The sequence below is a fragment of the Dunckerocampus dactyliophorus genome, chromosome 10 (assembly GCF_027744805.1).
Source record: "Dunckerocampus dactyliophorus isolate RoL2022-P2 chromosome 10, RoL_Ddac_1.1, whole genome shotgun sequence".
NCBI classification, from domain to species: Eukaryota; Metazoa; Chordata; class Actinopteri; order Syngnathiformes; family Syngnathidae; genus Dunckerocampus; species Dunckerocampus dactyliophorus.
The window spans coordinates 807,501-826,991 of record NC_072828.1 but is presented as its reverse complement, the minus strand read 5'-3'; the positions used below and the strand labels follow the sequence as shown (position 1 = coordinate 826,991).

At 44.9% G+C, this 19,491-nt stretch overlaps 1 protein-coding gene across 2 annotated transcripts; it reads left to right on the top strand.

Moving 5' to 3' along the window:
- Positions 1-13,033: 13,033 nt before the first annotated feature.
- ccl25b (chemokine (C-C motif) ligand 25b) lies at positions 13,034-16,444 on the top strand. 2 transcript variants are annotated; one of them, XM_054789744.1, is made up of 4 exons: positions 13,034-13,125; positions 13,300-13,374; positions 15,171-15,288; positions 15,365-16,444. In XM_054789744.1, exons 1-4 carry the CDS (start codon positions 13,116-13,118, stop codon positions 15,483-15,485), a joined length of 324 nt encoding a protein of 107 aa, XP_054645719.1. In that variant the 5' UTR covers positions 13,034-13,115; the 3' UTR covers positions 15,486-16,444. The 2 variants fall into 2 exon arrangements, with proteins under 2 accessions (XP_054645719.1, XP_054645720.1); XM_054789745.1 differs by having other exon boundaries at positions 13,047-13,125; positions 13,303-13,374.
- Positions 16,445-19,491: the final 3,047 nt, after the last annotated feature.

Sequence of the window (19,491 nt, the reverse complement as noted above, 5' to 3'; positions counted from 1 at the left end):
GATGTAGTGCAACTACCTCGAACATTGGCTATTTGTAAATGCGAAGCACATTTAACAGGAAACGACCCGATTACTGTTGGAAAACAAGACTGCTAAAGAGACGGCACATGGCGGCCCTCCAGTTGACACAGCACTTGCACAAACCTCTGGTGATACATCAACCACACCTGAGAACACAAATGACATCCTCATTAGCAGACAAAAAACATGCGCCTCATGCTGAAAAAACTTATTGGGAAAACAAAGGTGCACGATTGGACAATAACATGTTAAGCACACTACCTGACGGGAGACCATGGTTACCCAAATCTTTGTTGGAGTGGGCTGCAAAATTGAGCCATGGATTGAGTCATGTCTCAACAGGAGGGATGGTGGCACAGGTATACCAACAGTACCACAGCCATGGTTTCATACCATTTTCAAAAAAATTTTGTCACATATGCTTGATATGCATTAAAAATAATGCACAAGGGTATTTACGCCCAAAAAGAGGAAAGTTCCCAACACCACCGGAACCATTCCAAACAATACACATGGACTACATTGAGCTAAAAGTACAGGGAAAACAACATTGTTTGGTGATCATTGATGTATTTTCAAAATGGGTTGAACTGTTTCCAAGTGCCCATGCCGATGCCAGGACTGTTGTAAAGGCATTGTGTAACCGCATAATACCCACGTTTGGCATTCCATCTGTGATTAGAAGTGATAATAGTACACATTTTGTGAACAAAGCTGTGACAAAAGTGGGAGAGTTATTACATATTGGCTTGAAAAGACATTGTGTGTATCACCCACAGTCCGCAGGACTAGTGGAAAGGACAAATGGAACTGTTAAGTCCAGACTGGTCAAAAACAATGAAAGAGCCGAAAAAACAATGGCCAGACTGCATTGGACTTGTGGAGACTGGAATGAGAATCATTCCAGCTGTGGGAAAGACACTTTCTCCTTTTGAAATTGTTTTTGGACGACCGTACAAGTTGCCAGACTTGATGCCGGAGGGAAAACACCCGTGGCAGGGGCCATACCCGCCCACATGAGGAGAATATATGAACAGAGGAAGGTGTATAAACACAATTACTTGCCAGTGTGTTCTGCTCCACAGACAACCCAAGTCCGAGTTGGTGACCAGGACTTCCTTAAAGTGCTGAAACTACCCCGATGGGACAGTGAACGCTGGGACGGTCCACTCGAGGTGATCGCCGTCACACCAACTGCAGTAAAGGTGACGGGACGAGCTGGCTAAATTCATCAATCCCAGTGCAAGGTCCGACACTTCCCTGGTGGGCCGAGCGACGCCAGTCCCCTGAGCTAAACAGCACTGCGAGACCATCACCTAGACTCCGACTCCCCCCGTCGAAAGACCACAGTGGGAGAGAGGGTTTTCCGTGGCAAACACACCCCTCTCAGGAAGAATGATCAACAAACTACAATTCCACCAACATCGCCGCTGGCGAGTGGGCGCTGGAGTCACAGCGACTCTGGTGACCCTCATGGTGACGGTCGGCCTCTGGACATCAAAGGGACCCGGCCACGTCACCCCTGACGCGTCTCATGCTGCAGACCCCCGTCCAACTCCTTCCTTAAATGGTTACATGACACATTTGGCAGTTGGAAAAACGTCTTCCTTTCACTGGCTAGTATGTGTGTCGGTGGGTTTCTGTTGGTACTCTGTTGTATCACCTGTGGCATCCCCTTGTGCCGGCTCATGTCTACCAAACTCATGGACGCCATCCGGGTCAAGGTGGCTGCCCAGGTCACTGTTGCTTTAGCTGAATATCAACCCGTGTCCCTACATGAGCCTGACGATGACTCTGACACCTCGGTGTAAATCCCGTATGATGAAGCAAATGAAAAGTCTACCTGACAGTGTTGGTTTTCTGATATTTTTGGATTTTCTCTGATGTGTTACATCTCCATTTCCGTTTCTTTTTATTTTGCTCTAGCGTGCTTGTATATGTATATGTATGTTTCTCCTTACTTGGGAAGGGTTTCTACCTTTTTCCCTACGGGGTTTTTGGGTAGTTTTCTCCCCACTCAAGTAATGAGACTTTGATGGTTTGATGATTATTTTCATAAACAGGAGGGAATTGTGAAAGACTGTGTTTCTATTGCTGTGAAGGTTTTGTTATGAAAATGTACTAAACACACACGTTTTCACGTGTGAGAATGTGATGTGACCATGAACGAGAGCAGCTGCAATTTGCAGCATCAGTTCAAACAAGAGCCTTGTTAGAGAAATCTATATACGTTATCACCCACTTTATAAATATATTATTGTTGTACTCTTGTGCATAGAAGGGAGTAAGCAGGCCCTGTGAGGGGAATCAAACGGGTCAGTCTTGTGTAACTCAGAGACATGGAGGAGGTTGAGGTGCTCAAGGTCTTTTGCTCCTTTTCCCATTCTGTGATGTTAGAAAATTAATTAAACCACACATGTATGATATCACTACACTGAGGCACACACGTAGCTAGAGACACAGAGTTCAGCTGTAGTAGGCCCCTTCCTTGAGAAGCTGAACTCTCCTGTAACTAGGGAACGCCCAATAGCAAATAAAGAGAGAGGTTTTTCGGAGAGCGTATCCAGAGCGGTATGGGATACAACTCTGTTGCGTCCCTCCGTTTCTCCTCGCGAGTAAGACAATCTTGCCGTGGTTGAGTCTGTTTCTTTGAGTAGTTATACAGTCCAGTACTTGTCTTGGTTATCTGCAAGGATTTCCCTGACAAAAACAAAGCAAGTCATCTTCTAAAGTCCAAATATGAAGAGAAAAAAGGCAGCATTTGAAAAGAGTACCTTTTTTTAGGAAAGCATTGGAAAATAATAAAATCAATGAAATAAGAAATAGTAATAAATAAATTTAATAATGAATAAAAGAAAAATCTGTAAAACAAGACAAAGACTGCTGCTGCGCCTTTTCAATGTTTGACATCCAAAAATACAACTTTCTATGTTTTTGGTGTGTTTGCTGACTAGAACATGGACTTGGACCTGTTGCTGATGTCATGGCTTTGTTTACACCACTGACCTCATGTTTTCCTCCTGCCTGTTCTTCTCGGCTCGCCACTGCTATAATTGTGCACCAAACCTTGACCAGGAGTACTTCCAGAACTGGGACTTGGCTAAGACGTGTCCCCTCAAGCAGTGTGACAGCGACCAGCAATGCTTCACCACTAAAGTGTCCGGTAAGCAACGTGAAAGCTGTTGTTCCATGTGTCAGCCATGAAGTATCCCAAGTATACAATAGCTACACTCCATACGATCCACCAGTATCAGGATGTACGTCAAATACGCTGTCAAGTACAAAATGAATAAAGTAATCCCCATGATCCAAATAGTATAGAAGTACTATGAATAGTGGAGTCCAAGTAGTTTCAGGCGTGCATTGAACACATCTCTGATGTCATAAATGTAATATGAATATGAGGTTATTCACTAGTTATTCATGATTTCACGCTACAATCACAATTGATCATTTTTCTAAAAGTCTTTTTTCCACACCTGAAATAAAGCAATGCTTCCATCCAAATAGCATAGAACTAGTATTTAGGCCCGTGTTTGGTCGTGAATAGTGGAGTCCAAGTGGTATCATCACCAAATGTGTAACAGGTATCAATACAGCTACTTTGGATGATGCCGTTCACCTTCCTCATTCATGTCTTTGTTCAATCAAACCAACACCCCCTCGTAGAAATACTTGGCATTCTCACAGTGTCCCCCCCCCATGTTGGAACACAACCACCGCCCACCCCCTTTGTCCTTGTCTGCCCTCTAAAGCTGGCCAGGTCACCTACAAGGTGGGCTGCAAGGCCAAGGAGGATTGTAGCAGTGCTTCTGATGACTTTATGTGCTGCAAGGACGACGGCTGCAACAACTGGCTCAACATGTCCAATGTTGATCAAAACCTGGACGAGGTCAAGAAGGCCAAGGAAACGTGCACCGCCACCACCATCGGCAGCACTCTCAAAGCCTGCAAGGACCAGATCATCAAGGCCATCAGGACCAATGGAGCGAAGACCAGTGGTGTGGTTTGGGCCTGCCTTTGGTCATGGCCGTCAGCGTGATTGTGTTGGTGGTACTGGGCGAACACCCCCGTGCACCCCACTCCTCCTTTTCCCCCCGTCCCCCTGCAAAGTGTGAAAAGCCTAAAAAAATCAGAAAAGAACATAGTCCAAAAAAGCAGCCCTTTGCGTGACATGCTAATGCTACGTCGCAGCGTTCCAGCATCCGACACGTCTGAAACGCAGCCCCTTCTTTGTTGTTAGCGCTTACTGAGAAAACAAACATTTCTAGAGCACTTTTAAATGACATGAGGGAGTCATGTGCATTGTCAATAAAATGGATTATTAGTCACGTGGCAACAAAAGTGAGGCGGAATGTCATCAAATAGATTTTCATCGCCGCAATGACCACCACTGAACGCTAATTCTATTGATCAACTACCTTGACAATGTTTGTTTGCATCGGGGGTGTCCAACGTGCGGCCCTGGCATGTGCTAAAGATATGATAAACAGCCAACAGGCAACAAACATTTGAACAGCATAGAGTTGACTCCAGCAATGCTGGGAAAATCCAAACTCGACTGGTTCCGTTTGGGAACCAATATTGCAAGAAAATCAGCAAGGATTTGACAAGAATAAAGTTGTCGTCTTTTATTTTTATTCAAGTGCTCATCTGCTTTTGGGGTCACGTTGAAACATTCAAGACATTTTTGAAAAGCTGCAACTAATAGTTTGGCAATTTAGGTTGCGCCAAAATTTGTGGCAGTTAGAGTTGAAATTGATGATGGGGTGCTCCGATCCATGGGTGTCGGCCGGTTTATTAGTAAGGACCTATTTTTTGAGCCCCCTGGGGGTCAAGGGGTCTTGGAATGGTCCTGCTTTATACGGCCCCCCTGTCCAATAGCGCTATTAACGATAGCATGATTAGCATGATATTATTGGCCGATAGCCTCCTAAAGCATTGGAAAATGTATCATTTATCCACGTCGTCTACCTGTATCGGCCGATTGCAGTCCCGGATGATCGGTATCTGAATCGGAAGCCTAAAACCCTGATCGGGGCATCCCAAGTTGAAATAGTTGGAAAATGACACCAAAAAAAAAGCGTTTGTTCCACCAGATTTCCAAAGATGAGAAAAATGTTGAATTGTGAATAATTTGACAATAAGCCCCTAATATTAAAAGGAAAAATAAACATTTTAAACGGCATTGTTGTCCAAATTGGGTTGTGAGAAGAATGTGAGAATATGATGGAAAAATGCAACATTGGGAGAAAATTAGCAGAAGGAAATATACAAGAGACAAAAATGTAAAAAACTGTTTTCATTGTTCAGAATTGTACAGAAATCAATAAATTCATCTTGGAGCAAATGTTTTTATTTCGCCCAAATGAAGCATTTTGCAGCATAAAAATGGCTAAATGATGTCACACAAATATGGAAAAGAGGCGGGGCAGCTTGAACTTCCCACCTGGACCAGACTTCTCCCACCCAGCTGAGCACTTGGGATGTCTGCCACCTGGACAAACACCTGCACCTGCACAACATGGCCGCTGGGTGTGCGTGTGTGTGTGAGCAGGAGACCAAATAGAAGCTCCGCCTCTTGGCAGGACCGGCCCACATCGAGGAGAAAGGTGACATGTGACACGTGACCCGTCCAAATTGTGCGCGTGTGGCCAAATATTCATGCACGAAATACTGGGACACATTCCATGAAAGTAGAATGCTAATGCTAACATCTTGGGTCATGGAGTGGAAATGGGGTGTTAGTTCATGTCTGGAGGGCACATCCATCCATCTTGCGCTTATCCGAGGTGGGGTCGCGGGGGCAGCAGCCTAAGCGGGGAAGCACAGACTTCCCTCTTCCCACCTCCTACCGTCGTCTTCCCCGAGGCCTCTTAGCGGTGGGATGTACCCTGGACGAATCCCCGGGGAGGCGTCCTGACCAGATGCCCGAGCCACCTCACCTGGCTTCTACTCCCGAGTTTCTCCCGGATGACGGTGCTTCTACAAGAAGGACGTGCTGGGACACTTGGGCTGCGTCAACGCCATCGATTTCAACAACGGCGGCGAGTGGCTGGTGTCTGGTCGGTGGAGGAATCCTCCATTGGTAACTCCGCTAGCATGCTAAGCTAACTAGCTCAGCAGATAGCTAGTCAGCGTCCAAACAGACACACGCCCGGCGTCAGCCGGCTGGAAGAGCTCGTTATCCAAACTGAAAATTGGAGATAAATGTGACCTTTAAAATCCCAGACTAAGAAATCATTCTTTTTCATAAAATGACCTATCCCACAATTATGGGCACCAATAACAATTCCCAGGAAATGAATGTAACTGAAGTATTTCTGTCATGTCTCCAGTAGTTTACAAAGTGGATCAGAGCATGGAGGAACATGTCATTATTCATTCATCACTTCCTGTTTCTTAGCGGAACCGTGTGGAGTTCGCCAAGCTTCACGTGGGACCGTGCGCTTTGGTCAGATGAGACCAAGATAGAGCTTTTTGGCAACAAACACTCTCAGTGGGTCTGCTGCAACCCGTCTTACTTTCCTCTGCGTGGTGTTCTGGTGGGTTATGAAGGAGGGAGACTTGATGGTCTTTGACGTCTTTTATTTCTGCGTGAAACATACAATACGTGAGCTGTGTGCTCCTCCGTGCATTTCCTGCTTCTCCTGGAAATCAAAAGGAGATACTAAATACATCGCACGTGTGCAGACATGAAGAGACGGCCGCTAGCCGACCCGTGCTAGCAAAGCTAGCTTCCACTTCGTTAGCAGACCGTAGTTATAAAGTGCAAAACAATAAACACGTCAGCAAAACTCTCACTAGACATCCACGATGCAACATACAACACAGCACATCCACCCTTCAAACACATTTCACGTCTCCCCTCGTCCACATCAGAAAGGTGTGTGGACGAGCGCGCACACGCGCCATGACGTAACTACGCCACGCGCTCCAGCACACACTGACGCAACACTCGCACCATCCAAAACTAGTACATCAACATATTTACACATACAAAATATAACAATAATGCTTGAAGTGTTTTGGTGAAACTAACAACAGTTTTAAAGTCGCTACTGGCGTAACTCCAAAGAGGAGAATGCAGGACAGCACCTCATGCCCACTGTCAAGTATGGGGAAGGATCGCTGATGCTTCTCTTCCAGAGACCCTGGGAACCTTGTTAGGGTGCATGGCACCATGAACGCTCTGGAATACCAGAACATTTTAAAGCAACATCTGGTGGCCTCTGCCCAAAGCTGGAGATGGGTGGTCACTGGGTCTTCCAGCAAGATGATGACCCTGAACATGTTCACCAGACACACAATCAAGCTCCTACCATGGCCATCTCAGTCACCAGACCTCAACCCCATTGAAATCCTGGGAAGTAGGCTGGAGAGGAGAGGACCCAGGTCGCTGGATGATATCGACCAGGGGTCGGCAACCTCTAGCAACAAAAGAGCCTCCTCTTCCAGTCCAAAAAAAAATCCACACAAAACATGACACAGCTTATAAACTTCAGAGTTGTGATCTTTTTTAAAATGTTACAGCAACAAATTCAACAAATAAAAGTGGGCCTTCTGTGAAATTATTTAAACGCCCTTATCAGTGGCTCCCGTATTTGTTGAAAATGAAAACAAAATGTAGCCAACTTTAACATGAAAAAGCATTTTTGCATGTGTTGTTTGCTCAAAAGCGTTCATGCCATCAACAACCATTCTATTGAGCCTGGCCTTGACTGTCTTTGCAGAGGGAGCCATTCATTTTATCGATCATGTCTTGTTTTTTAATTCGTTGAGAATAGATGCAGATATTTTTATGAACGATTCTTTCACGTATTCTCCATCTGTGAAGGCTTTCCCCTCCTTACGATCTCACGTGCAGCCCAGTGTTGACAACTTAGCCATTTTCTCGCTAAATCTCTTGGTGATTTATTTTCCCAAAAGCGACTGGCGACAAACATAGGGACTGGTATTTGGAGACGTAAAAGTGAAACGTATTGTTGTGCCCCGCCTCACAGCAGTCACAGGCGGGGTGACACCGTCAGCTCCCGCAGCACACTATCCGCCTCTCCCGGAGTCACCACCTTGGCGATGAGCGTGTCACGGGCTCCCAACACACAGCTACAGCGCGCTTCTCGTTATGAAACATATTGCTAAACTCTCGTAAATTCTATACTTTGATTTTACTGTGCAGTAACTTGCTTCACACTCAACTCCAAACTCGGTCACCTTTTTTCTCTCCAGTGAGACTCACCAACTAGCCTACCTCCCCTTCCCTTGCTCATCCAATCAGCAGTCAGACGCAGTCCAGATGCATTCACGGACTTGCGGTGAGTCGGGTATTCCAAATTCTTTTCAAAAATGCACTTTTCCTTCTTCGGTGTTAAAAAGAAAATCACCGAGCTCAGCAAAGGCAGCCGCAACAATCAGGCTTACACCCACGGTGTAAGAAGGAGAGGTTCCGCAGGTCCTTCATACCGACCGCTGTCAGGCTCTGCAACACCTGCACCACCTGAACCATGTTGTAGTCACTATGTATTCTTTACTTGCGTATCTTGCTAGCTGCTGTAACAAGTGAATTTCCCTGCTAATAAAGTACTATACAATACAATGTCTCTTGCCTTTATGTGGGCCGGCCCTGATATTCCAGACACCTTTCCGTCCACCCGAAAATGTCTTTACCTCCTCTGGAGATCACATCACAGGGTCACTATTACATATATTAAGGCACTCCATTAATAATTCAATCCATAAACATCAATGCAAACATTTATTCTAAAGTCTACTTGTAATAATTATTTACCCACTCAGCTTACTAGTTAATAAAACAAGATCATCCTTCAATGTCAAGGGAGTTGGGAGCACAGTCAGCATGAACAGCATGAGTAAGACACTTTGCAGTCATGTATTGAGATCCTGCAGTGCCTGCAAGGTCCTCCTGCCCAAGAAGACACATGTGCACACCCGTCTGTACCTGAATGTTTGCTACAAGGCCTGGGAGAAAGTGCTGTGCTCACATGACACCAAAACACGACGCCACGCATGGGAATGCCGAATATGATCCCAAGAACGGCATCCCTGCTGTCAAGCATGGAGGTGGAAACATTGTGCTTTGGGGATTTTTCTCTGAGATGTGTGCAACCCATCTGACATTTGTGCTTGCCAACAAGGCTTGGGGAGCACATTTACATGAGAGTTGAACGCGTAGCATGTCTCTCATGCAGCTGTTTGGGGGGGTTTGTGTGTGCTCTCGGCATTTATTGCATTTTGCTGCTGCAGAGTTTGTGATTGCAGCATTTGCCAAGTGCGTGTGTCTTACGCTGTCTTCTGCATCACTGGTGTGTTTGGAGCGTTGGATGTCACCTTGTTTTTTTTCATGCAATGCTTACAATGAGAATAAGATGTGAAAGAAAATATCACATGCTGTATGTCATATGAATGAAATAGAATCGGGAGTGGGTGAAGAGCAGATAAAAGAGCTCATCAGGAAGCTTGGCTGCAAACTTGTCCCGTCACGTGATTTTCCAGAAAGGCCACTCAAGCACTGACCAGACGTGGCCACAAGGGGGAGCTCTCCAGTCAGTCCAGTAGGAGACTTCTTGGGTGACACACAGGCATGCTGAATTGTTATTGGCTCAGGGGGCCATGATTCACAGACCGTCTCGTCATTTCTACTGAAAATTCCACTGAAATACATCAAGATGATTACTCTATCAAATCATTTCAGCCTTTTTTCTACTATTTATCACATTGAGGGAAAGGCTTCTTGAGACGTCATCTGTACTTCTGTGAAGAAGGTGTCGGACGTTTCGCTCCTCATCCGAAGAGCTTCGTCAGCGAACTAATAAGTGCTGGTAGCCTAGGCCTTAAATACAGTAAGAGTGGGCGGAATTGGTGTGCCAACACCCTCCTCCTATTGGTTCCTTACACTAAGCCTGGGAGGAGTTGTCGTCTAATCCTCTCCTGCCATTAGCACCTCCGATCAAAGGGAAGTGTCGCTCCCTGAGTTGGGTATTAACGACTCTGATACTGGCTTGTTAGCATCTATTGTTCTGGCTCGGCCCTGGCTACACCTCATTTGCAAGACTAAGAGCTGTGGGTTTTGGTCTCAGTAACCTGCTGAACACAGGGTCCAAATTAAACCTCAAACCACCATTCCGATTCAATGATGGGTTCTGTTGTTTGACAAAAATAGCTTCCTTTACTCCTCTTTCAAACCATCTGTTTTCTTTGGCCAAAATCTTTACCTCGCTGTCCTCACAAGAGTGATTGGTAGCTTTAAGGTGTAGATGTACTGCTGATTGAGGACCACTAGCATTGTCCCTGCGATGTTGATAAAGCCTTTTTTGGAGCATTTGCTTAGTTTCCCCAATGTAGTGCTCTTTGCATTCCTCATCTTTACAGTGGATGGAATAGACCACATTGCTCTGTTTCTGGTTTGGAGCCTTGTCTTTAGGATGCACTAGTTTTTGTCTCAGGGTATTTACTGGTTTGAAATAGGTAGGAATTTTGTGTTGCCATAAGATCCTCTGGAGTTTTTCGGAGACCCCCGCCACATAAGGGACTACCACTCCTCTCCTTTTTGCTTCTGTGGGCTTTTGGGTTTCTTTCCCTACTCTCTTCTTTTGACCTTTGTTAAAAGCCCACCGTGGGTACCCACAGGTTGAGAGCGCTCTCTGGACATGTTGTGTCTCCTTTTTCTTTCCCTCAGCACTAGTTGGTATTTGTTCCGCTCTATGTTGGAGGGTCCTAATAACCCCTAGTTTATGTTGTAGTGGATGGTTTGATTCAAAAAGCAGGTATTGGTCAGTGTGTGTGGCCTTTCTAAAGACCTCTGTAAGTAGCTGTCTGTCCTCTCCTATAATTACCTTGCAGTCTAAGAAGGCTAGTTGGTTTTCTTTAGTGTCCTCGCGAGTAAATTTGATATTGGTGTCCACCGCATTGATGTGATCTGTGAAAGACTGAATTTCTTGTTTTTTGATTATGACAAAGGTGTCATCCACGTATCTAAACCAGTGCCTTGGTTTTGTCCCTGAGAAGGAAGTGAGAGCCTGTTTCTCCATCTCTTCCATGTACAGAGGGACAATTCTAGTGGTCCTCAGTCAGCAGTACATCTACACCTTAAAGCAACCAATCACTCTTTTGAGGACAGCGATGGCAGCAGTGTGGTTTTGGTTCGCATTGCCGGCAGTAAGTCGGACCCATTTCCAATGAGGGTTGGACTCCGCCAGGGCTGCCCTTTGTCACCAATTCTGTTCATTACTTTTATGGACAGAATTTCTAGGCGCAGCCAGGGAGTTGAGGGGTTCCGGTTTGGTGGCTGCAGGATTGAGTCTCTGCTTTTTTCAGATGATGTGGTCCTGCTGGCATAATCAAGCCGTGAACTTCAACTTTCACTGGATCGGTTCGCAGCCGAGTGTGAAGCGGCCGGGATGAGAATCAGAACCTCCAAGTCTGAGTCCATGGTTCTCACCCGGAAAAGGGTGGAGTGCCATCTCCAGGTCGGGGATGGGATCCTGCCCCAAGTGGAGGAGTTTAGGTACCTTGGGGTCTTATTCACGAGTGAGGGAAGGATGGAACGCAAGATCGATAAGCGAATCGGTGCGGCGTCTGCAGTGATGCGGACTCTACATTGGTCTGTTGTGTTGAAGAGAGAGCTAAGCCAAAAGGCAAAGCTTTCAATTTACCGTACAATTTCTACGTTCCTACCCTCACCTATGGTCATGAGCTTTGGGTAGTGACCGAAAGGACAAGATCGCGGGTACAAGCGGCCGAAATGAGTTTTCTCCGTAGGGTGGCCGGGCTCTCCCTTAGAGATAAGGTGAGAAGCACTGTCATCCAGGAGAGACTCGGAGTAGAATCGCTGCTCCTCCGCATTGAGAGGAGCCAGATGAGATGGCTTGGGCATCTGGTCAGGATGTCTCCCGGACGCCTCCCTGGGGAGGTGTTCAGGGCAAGTCCCACCGGTAGAGGCCCCGGGGAAGACCCAGGAAACATTGGAGAGACTATAAGCAGTAGAAGATGGATGGATGGATGGATGGACGGACGGACGGACGGACGGACGGACGGACGGACGGACGGATGGATGGATACGATTCAGTAACTTCAAATTGATTCACTAACATTTGAGCCAAAAATTCCACCAGTGTGACTGTGAAATAAACACCTGGATACTGGACAGTACAGGTGAAGTTGTTTTTTTGGAAGGAAATTAGGTAGAAATGATAAATAATGCTGACATACTTAAAAATAAATGAGCAATGAGTACCGCATTTTTACACTTAAAAGTCTTACATTTTCTCCAAAATGGACGGGGCACCTTACAATGCAGTGAACCTTATGTGTTCCAAAATCTGCAGGTGTTGCTGTATGACTTTGATGAGCTTTGCTTCAGCGTCCGGCGGGGGGTTGCTACTGTCGTGGGTCCTGTCGTGTGGTGCTTGCTTCTCTGTCCCTCCCTGGCACTTCTGGCTTGCGTGCTACGTGGGTGTGCGTGCTGTGGTGTGGCTCCCTTGCCAGCCGTGGATATGTGTGTGTGTTTGTACCCTTCAAAGCGATTCATTGGACTTGAACCACTTGAACTTCAATCAATAACTGCAAAAACTGAGCTGTTCTAAAACGTTTGACGGTGTGTGCGTTAGCATAGTGTCCCACATGTCTGTCGTACTCTCCCACATCAGATTTCATGTACTGTATGTATGTTGCTTGCAACATCAGCCATATTTAGCAAACATCTGTAAGCAATCAAATCATTGCAGGGGATGAAGAAGTGACCACGAGTGCAGGAGTCTTTATTTCTTTCTTTCTTTTTTTAAATTACATTACACGCATGCAAACAGTGAAGGTTTAACCAGAAGGCAACAATATTTACACTTTGTTCCTGTTTGCTCACCGAAAAGGCAGCCTTGTACTACCAAGTCTTTACTGTTGCACAACATGGTCAACTACGTGTTTGCAAAACTCGCTGCTTGTGAGAGGAGTGGCGTATGTGAGTGCGGCCACAGTGGGGGTAAAAGGGGGAGGGGGGAGGGGAGCAGATTTTATATGTGCACAAAATGCGCACAAAGACACAACACTCTGCAGCTGTCTGTCAGCGATCGTCGTGGTGAATGAGAGCAGGTAAGTTTCTTATCCCCCACCTGTGCTATGATCAAACTAAGTGTTTTGGCTTGTTGTCATTGTGCTGTAAAATAAGCTATGAACGTGTGAGCCTTGATAGTTTACGTATGGGAAGTGACAGCTGCTAAATGTTTTCTGCCATTGTTATTAAACGTCTTTCTTTCCGCATAACAGCAGCAGCCAACATGAAATTCCAAGCTCTTTTGTTCCTCCTGCTCATCATCTGCACCACCCTGTGTGTGGCGCAAGGTTAGTGCACGCCGGCCAAGCTTGAGTTTATGCTTCGCATGCAGCGCTGGTCAGATGATCCGCACCAGTGAACGCTTTGTACCATGGCATCGCTTTCTGGTGCTGACAGTTAAACGCAGAGCGTTACCTCTCGTGTTACACCAATCTGTCATGAAATGTCATGAAACAATCATGGAACCAAGTTGCCACGTGATATCCTGTATGAGGGAAAAGTCACAGGATTACTGCTTTATAGTCATAATAATAATATTCGTGACAAGAGCAGATTTAGACTCAGTACGAGTAAGTGCTGTGATCCTAATGAAGCCAATATTCTCCACCAGTGCGCATGTTGAAAACCAAATCAAAAAAGGAATGTGGCTGATAAAAAACACATGCTCTGTTGTGGTACTTTGGACATGATTCTTTTCTCTGTAGGGGACCAGACTCTCGGTTAGTGTCATTAATCCGTTCAAGAGGGTCCAGCTCTATCCGAAAAGTACTCTCACCAAGTCCGTTTTTCCCATAAGAAGCCATGTAAATACAATTAACTCATTCAATCCCAGCCATTTTCCACAAGCATCCATTTTAGACCATTTGGACTGATCTTTCAAGGCACACAGATTATTGTGTTGTATGCTTACATAAACATGGAACCTACCAAAAGAAACATTACACTCCTGTCTTTCATCAGGAAGCAAAAGTTTGATTCTACCTTTTTCCGTTCTTTAGTAATTCAGCAGTAGAGCATAGGTAAGTTTCAGGGAAATATCAGTTCCTGACTAAAAAGGAAAAAAATCAGCTTTTTATGAAAAGATACATTTCAAGCATAACCTTCACTTTGACACAAATATTTTTTGCTTTTGTGACATCTCAAATATCTAAACAACTACACCACAACATAAACAACACAGAAAACATCAAAATAACAATTTATCTACAAATATAACACCACCAACTATTGACAATTTTCACATTTGGAACTAAACTATGTGTGCATGTGTGTGCACGCGTGCGCGCATATAAATACATCTTTAGGTTTGGGAGTTCAGGTTTATATAGAATAATAGATATATAATATGTCTTTGGTATTGAATGAGTTAACATGTTCCACAAAGCCAAACATGTTACCACAAAACACATTTTAATCGTTTTACAAACATAGTTTTACATGCAGAAATAACTGAAAATGCATATAAACATATGTGCATGATGAATAAATGAACATTCAAGGTTATTTTTACCTTCACTGAAGACGTGATTGTTGCCAATGACACCATGTGGCAGCGAGACCAACACAGACGCCAACTTCCTGTTTTGTTTATGCCCGGTACAACTAAAAGGTACGTTTGTTTGGACAAATATAAAGATGATAACAAGTATAGCTCACAAGCGTTTCATTTAAGAGCTGATATCTAGAAACTTCCATGCTCTTAGTTCTTACATGAATACCTACAGTATAGCATTGTACTGACAAAAAATGGAACTCTTGTGAGCTATTTTTGTTGTCATTGTTATATTTGTCCCAACAAAGGTACCTTTGCTTGTATCAGGCATTCAAATGAACCAGAAACTGAAGAAACAAGCGTGCTCTCGTCATGTTTCCATGAGTGTATATCAAAACTACAACAGAGCATTAGGGCCACATGGGAAAAAATATGGGAAATTACGAGAATAAAGTAAAAAAAAATACATTTATGAGAAATAAGTCCTAAATTTAAGATAAAAAGTCATACATGTAAGAGAAAAAAAAGTTGTACATTTATGATGAGAAAGTCGCAAGAGAAAAAAAGTAATAACCTGACTTCCCCCCACAGGTTCCTACGGTAACTGCTGCCTGGGCCACGTGCGCGGGATGCGACCCAATGCCAAGTACAACATCGAGAGCTACAGGATGCAGGAAACGGATGGCGACTGCAACATCAGAGCTGTCGTGTGAGTCCTCGTGTCTTTGCTGCACCGCCAGTGATTTGGAAAAGTGAATGATCAGCGAGGATGACGATGTGTGCAGGTTTGTGATGAAGAAGAAGCCCGGACGCAAAAACCAGCGCACCGTCTGCGCCAACCCGGAGCTGAAATGGGTGCGGGAGCTGATGGAGGCTGTGGACGCGAGGGTGTTGTCAGCCAATTAGGCACAAGAAGGCAGCAACCGTCACGTGACTTCCATTCAACATGCCCCCACTGGAGGACGGTGGCGTTAAGCACGGTATATCTTTCCCCCAGCACATGGATCCCATTAGGCACTTGTACATTTGCCATTTCCTGTTGCTGACCAAGAATGTAAATCACGCCTGCAGCATGACATGTCTTCTACTTTCACTTGGTTTCGTTGGTGATGTTTGGAGCCTGCGAGGAATGAGCCACAACTGGGCAGCTTTCGATTGTAGATGTGAGCTGAAGCGCTCACGTATTCGTACTCTGGCCACATTTCGACCTGAGATCAGCGTCCACGCGACCTTTAAGGTGGAAAGAACACAAGAACGCAGCAAAAGACAAAACATATTTGCTGTTTTCTGTTTTTCTTCACACGAGATTGATTGCGCTCTTTCAAAACACGTACAGCATAGTTGCATTGTTGCCCCACCTGCACGTGGTGAAAAATCACGAGTAATTGAGACGCCCTTAAAAATGTATCAATTATGTTTGTAACAACGCATGTGAAACGCACCATGTGACTTAATCCAAATAAACACTAGCATAAGTGTAGAACAATACCACCGTATTGCAATGGATAACCCGCAAGGCATGCTGGGTAGCTTCCTGTCGGGGCTTGCCAGCATTCTCTGAGGGGAGGGCCGCCTGCGCCACCCTCTGCAGGAAGATCTCTCATCTCCTTCCACCATCTCCTACACTATTTAGTACTTTCGTTTTCAGGCACCAGACAGAAACGTGGCCATGATATGAATACTCGGCTTGACCTGTACAGCGCGTGTGTGTGTGTGTGTGTGTATATGTGCGTGTGTGTGTGTACATGTAATAAGTGCGTGTGAGAGGAATGTGCATACGCATTGTTTTCTAATTCACAACAGATTCCCATATTTTTGTATCAGCACTCCAATTGTACTTATTAAAAGAGAAGAACGCTACCAAACGTCTTCTGTCATCTTTGGGAATTCCACAGGGTGGATTTGGGTGAAGTGCGGTCATGTGTGTTTAAGTGTTGTTTCCAACATGTCAGTGAAGTGAATGACCATCCAGTGACTCCCACTGAGAGGCCTGGCAGGTTAGCTCCTGATTGTTGGCAGCACTGTTCTGAAAAGAAAAGAAAAACAAGCAAAAAAGGCCGTTCACTGTCACAATGATCTCCTGGGGGCTGCTGGGCTGTTTTTCCTTTTTAAGCAAGGACAGCAGACGAACCCTTTGGTTGGCTAGGCTGCTATGCGGGTCATCTTTCACAACAATGGAGGAGCTAACAGGATGTGAGAACATGTTCCCGTAATCTAGCAGAGCACCAGCGGCACATGGATGACATTATGGAACACAAATAAGAGCAAGAAGACTTAAGAGGGCTGAGGGGAACACAATACTATAGAGCGGGGGGGGCCACATGTGTAGAAATAAAATGAAACAAACAAACCCAGGAAAAAGAGCAAAAATGCACAAGGGAAAGGCACACATTTACAATAATTAATAATAAATATAATAACATATTATTAACATATAACATTATAGCATATAACTAATAACATATTGAAATGAGTTTTTTAGTCTTTTCACAACATGGAAAAAATGAGAGCTTTTAAAAATAGCACATTAACGGCGGTAACCAATTGATTCCATGAGCTATATTAGCTATATTTGTACACGTGCATGTCATGCCAAGCCACACGTCTCTGCTGCGACGCAGATGGAAGCGTGGTGTCGAGTCCCCACACGTCACTCAGAGTCTTTAATCACATCAACACCGTACACGTGGACGTATCGGAGCCACACTTCCTCATTGGCAGTAGACCACAGCCAGATGCATTCACGGACACCCCCCACAACACAACAACCTCTTTATTACGCACACACGTGTGGTCTAAATAAGCTTCTTAGCGCTCACTCACCTAACTCTGAATGCGGAAGTACAATTTGTTCCATTTAAGTACGCTGGGAAATCCCAGAATTCAACTGAAATGACTTGGTGTCTTTGAACGCAGCCCTTCATGACTCTAATGTCTGGTTGAAGTGCAATTGAAATGTTGTGCTGCTATTAAAGGGATGGCTGGGATGTTTTGACATGAAGTTGCATGACATCCCCGTCAGCAGTGACTTACCCCCCCCACACTTGGTCCCGCAAGTCCGGTTCTGGTCGGGTTTTGTGATGAAGAATGTAGTTCTGCTTAGTTGCTGGGTCATTTAGGTAAAGACTTTGGCTTCTCAAAACAACAAGTGCTGAAAAGAGTAATACATTTGCATCATAAAAATGCCTCCTCCAAAAAAATCAGCCCCCACAAAGGGCTCGGCGTTATATTTGTCTCCCGCCGTGTCTGCAGTTCTTCTTGTGCATGTGATGAAGACGCTGGCATGTTCTTCCGTGGAACACACACGTAAACAAGCTGCAAACTCCTTCCTTAAGTGGAAGTACGTCCCTCGTCACAGGAAATCCCACCGGAACTGGACTCCCGGGACCGCGTGGGGGGGTACGTCGCTGTTGATGTACGACACTGCTGATGGGGGTGTCACACAACTTCATGTCACAACATCCCAACTATCCCTTCAAAGAGCCTCGTGTTAGGCAAACAGACATGTGTGCTATCCTTTGGTGATTAATCTTGATTAAGTAAGTGGAAAACTGTGATTAATTTGATTACAATTTTTAATCATTTGACAGACCTAAAAAATATATCAAAATTCCAAAGTTTTTCGCTGCGCTGCCCTGGCTGGAAAAAGAAAGTGAGGGCGCCCCCGCCTCAAAGAGCATTGCCAGCATGTGCTGGAGATGCTTTGGAAAATGGACGTGATGCTGCTGAGTCTAAAAATCACTCTTCACTTTCCTTTCCATGAAAAGGCTGCCTGACAACTGAAGCGACGTTGTGTCCTACGTATTACTACGCTGATGTAAGGACATGTCGTACGGTATGAATAACTTATGCTAGTCCGTCGTAGACACAAAAGGTCCCGACACAAAATGTTGTTGCCTCTACGTCACTTCCTCATTTAGCAGATTTTTACAACAGTGCTCCTGAGACGTCACGTTTGGGCTTGGGGGGTGGGGGTGGGGGGGAGCGCACGTATATCGCTCGCTGCCGTAAATAGACGGACAGGTAGCGTAGATCACACGTGCCTGACATGTGACTGCTGAAAATAGGCCGAGCGGATGTAGACGCTAGTAGCGTAGCGTAGTGACAGTCGTAAAATCAGTGATGTCTTTGGCAGCCGTTCTATTTTTAGTCTTCGTCTTTTTCGACGAAAATGCTTCTTGTTTTAGTCTACAGTTCTACTGTATCCTGCATGTGGACGGAGCGCCCGAGGGGACATGGAGGAAAACAAATGGATGGGTTAAAACAAAAAAAGGGTGAACTTTTGCGAGATAACGCAAAACTGTTTTGCAAATCAGCTTTAGTCACGAAAAGAGCCAAGTCGAGCTCGTCACCTTTTGTTTTAGTCGTGAAAAAAAGCTTTTTCAACAAAATAATTTCATCATGGTCACCTTGGATGAAAGGACTGCGTGAAATGAAACATTTCTTTCAAAATGATTCCATTCTATTTATACAGTAAGAATGACATATGAGTTATAGAAGCTTCCATTCTGTGTTGGCCTTTAACAACACAGGAACCTCATTTGGTGATCAATCAGTGCAGAAAATAAAAACCAGGAAATGCTAACCTGTCATTTGTTTTAAAAAATGAATATCAGGCTTTTATGGATGAATACATTTTGAATTGTTTTTTGTGTAATTGTTTTTATTTTGACTTAACATCCTTTTCAATGCAATTTCTTCTTGCACAGAGGTCGGAATGTGAAAGTGGAATCTCGACTTGTTGATGGTTGAATAAGAATGAAAATAAGAGTGAAAGTTACGCTACTTTGATTGGGCAACACTTTGCAAAGCTGCATGTCTGAAATCACATTTCTAGCCGTCCAACCGATCCATCCTGCTGCCGTCACTCTCAGTGATCGTGTGGACTTTTTCTCCCTGCCTCATGTTGCAC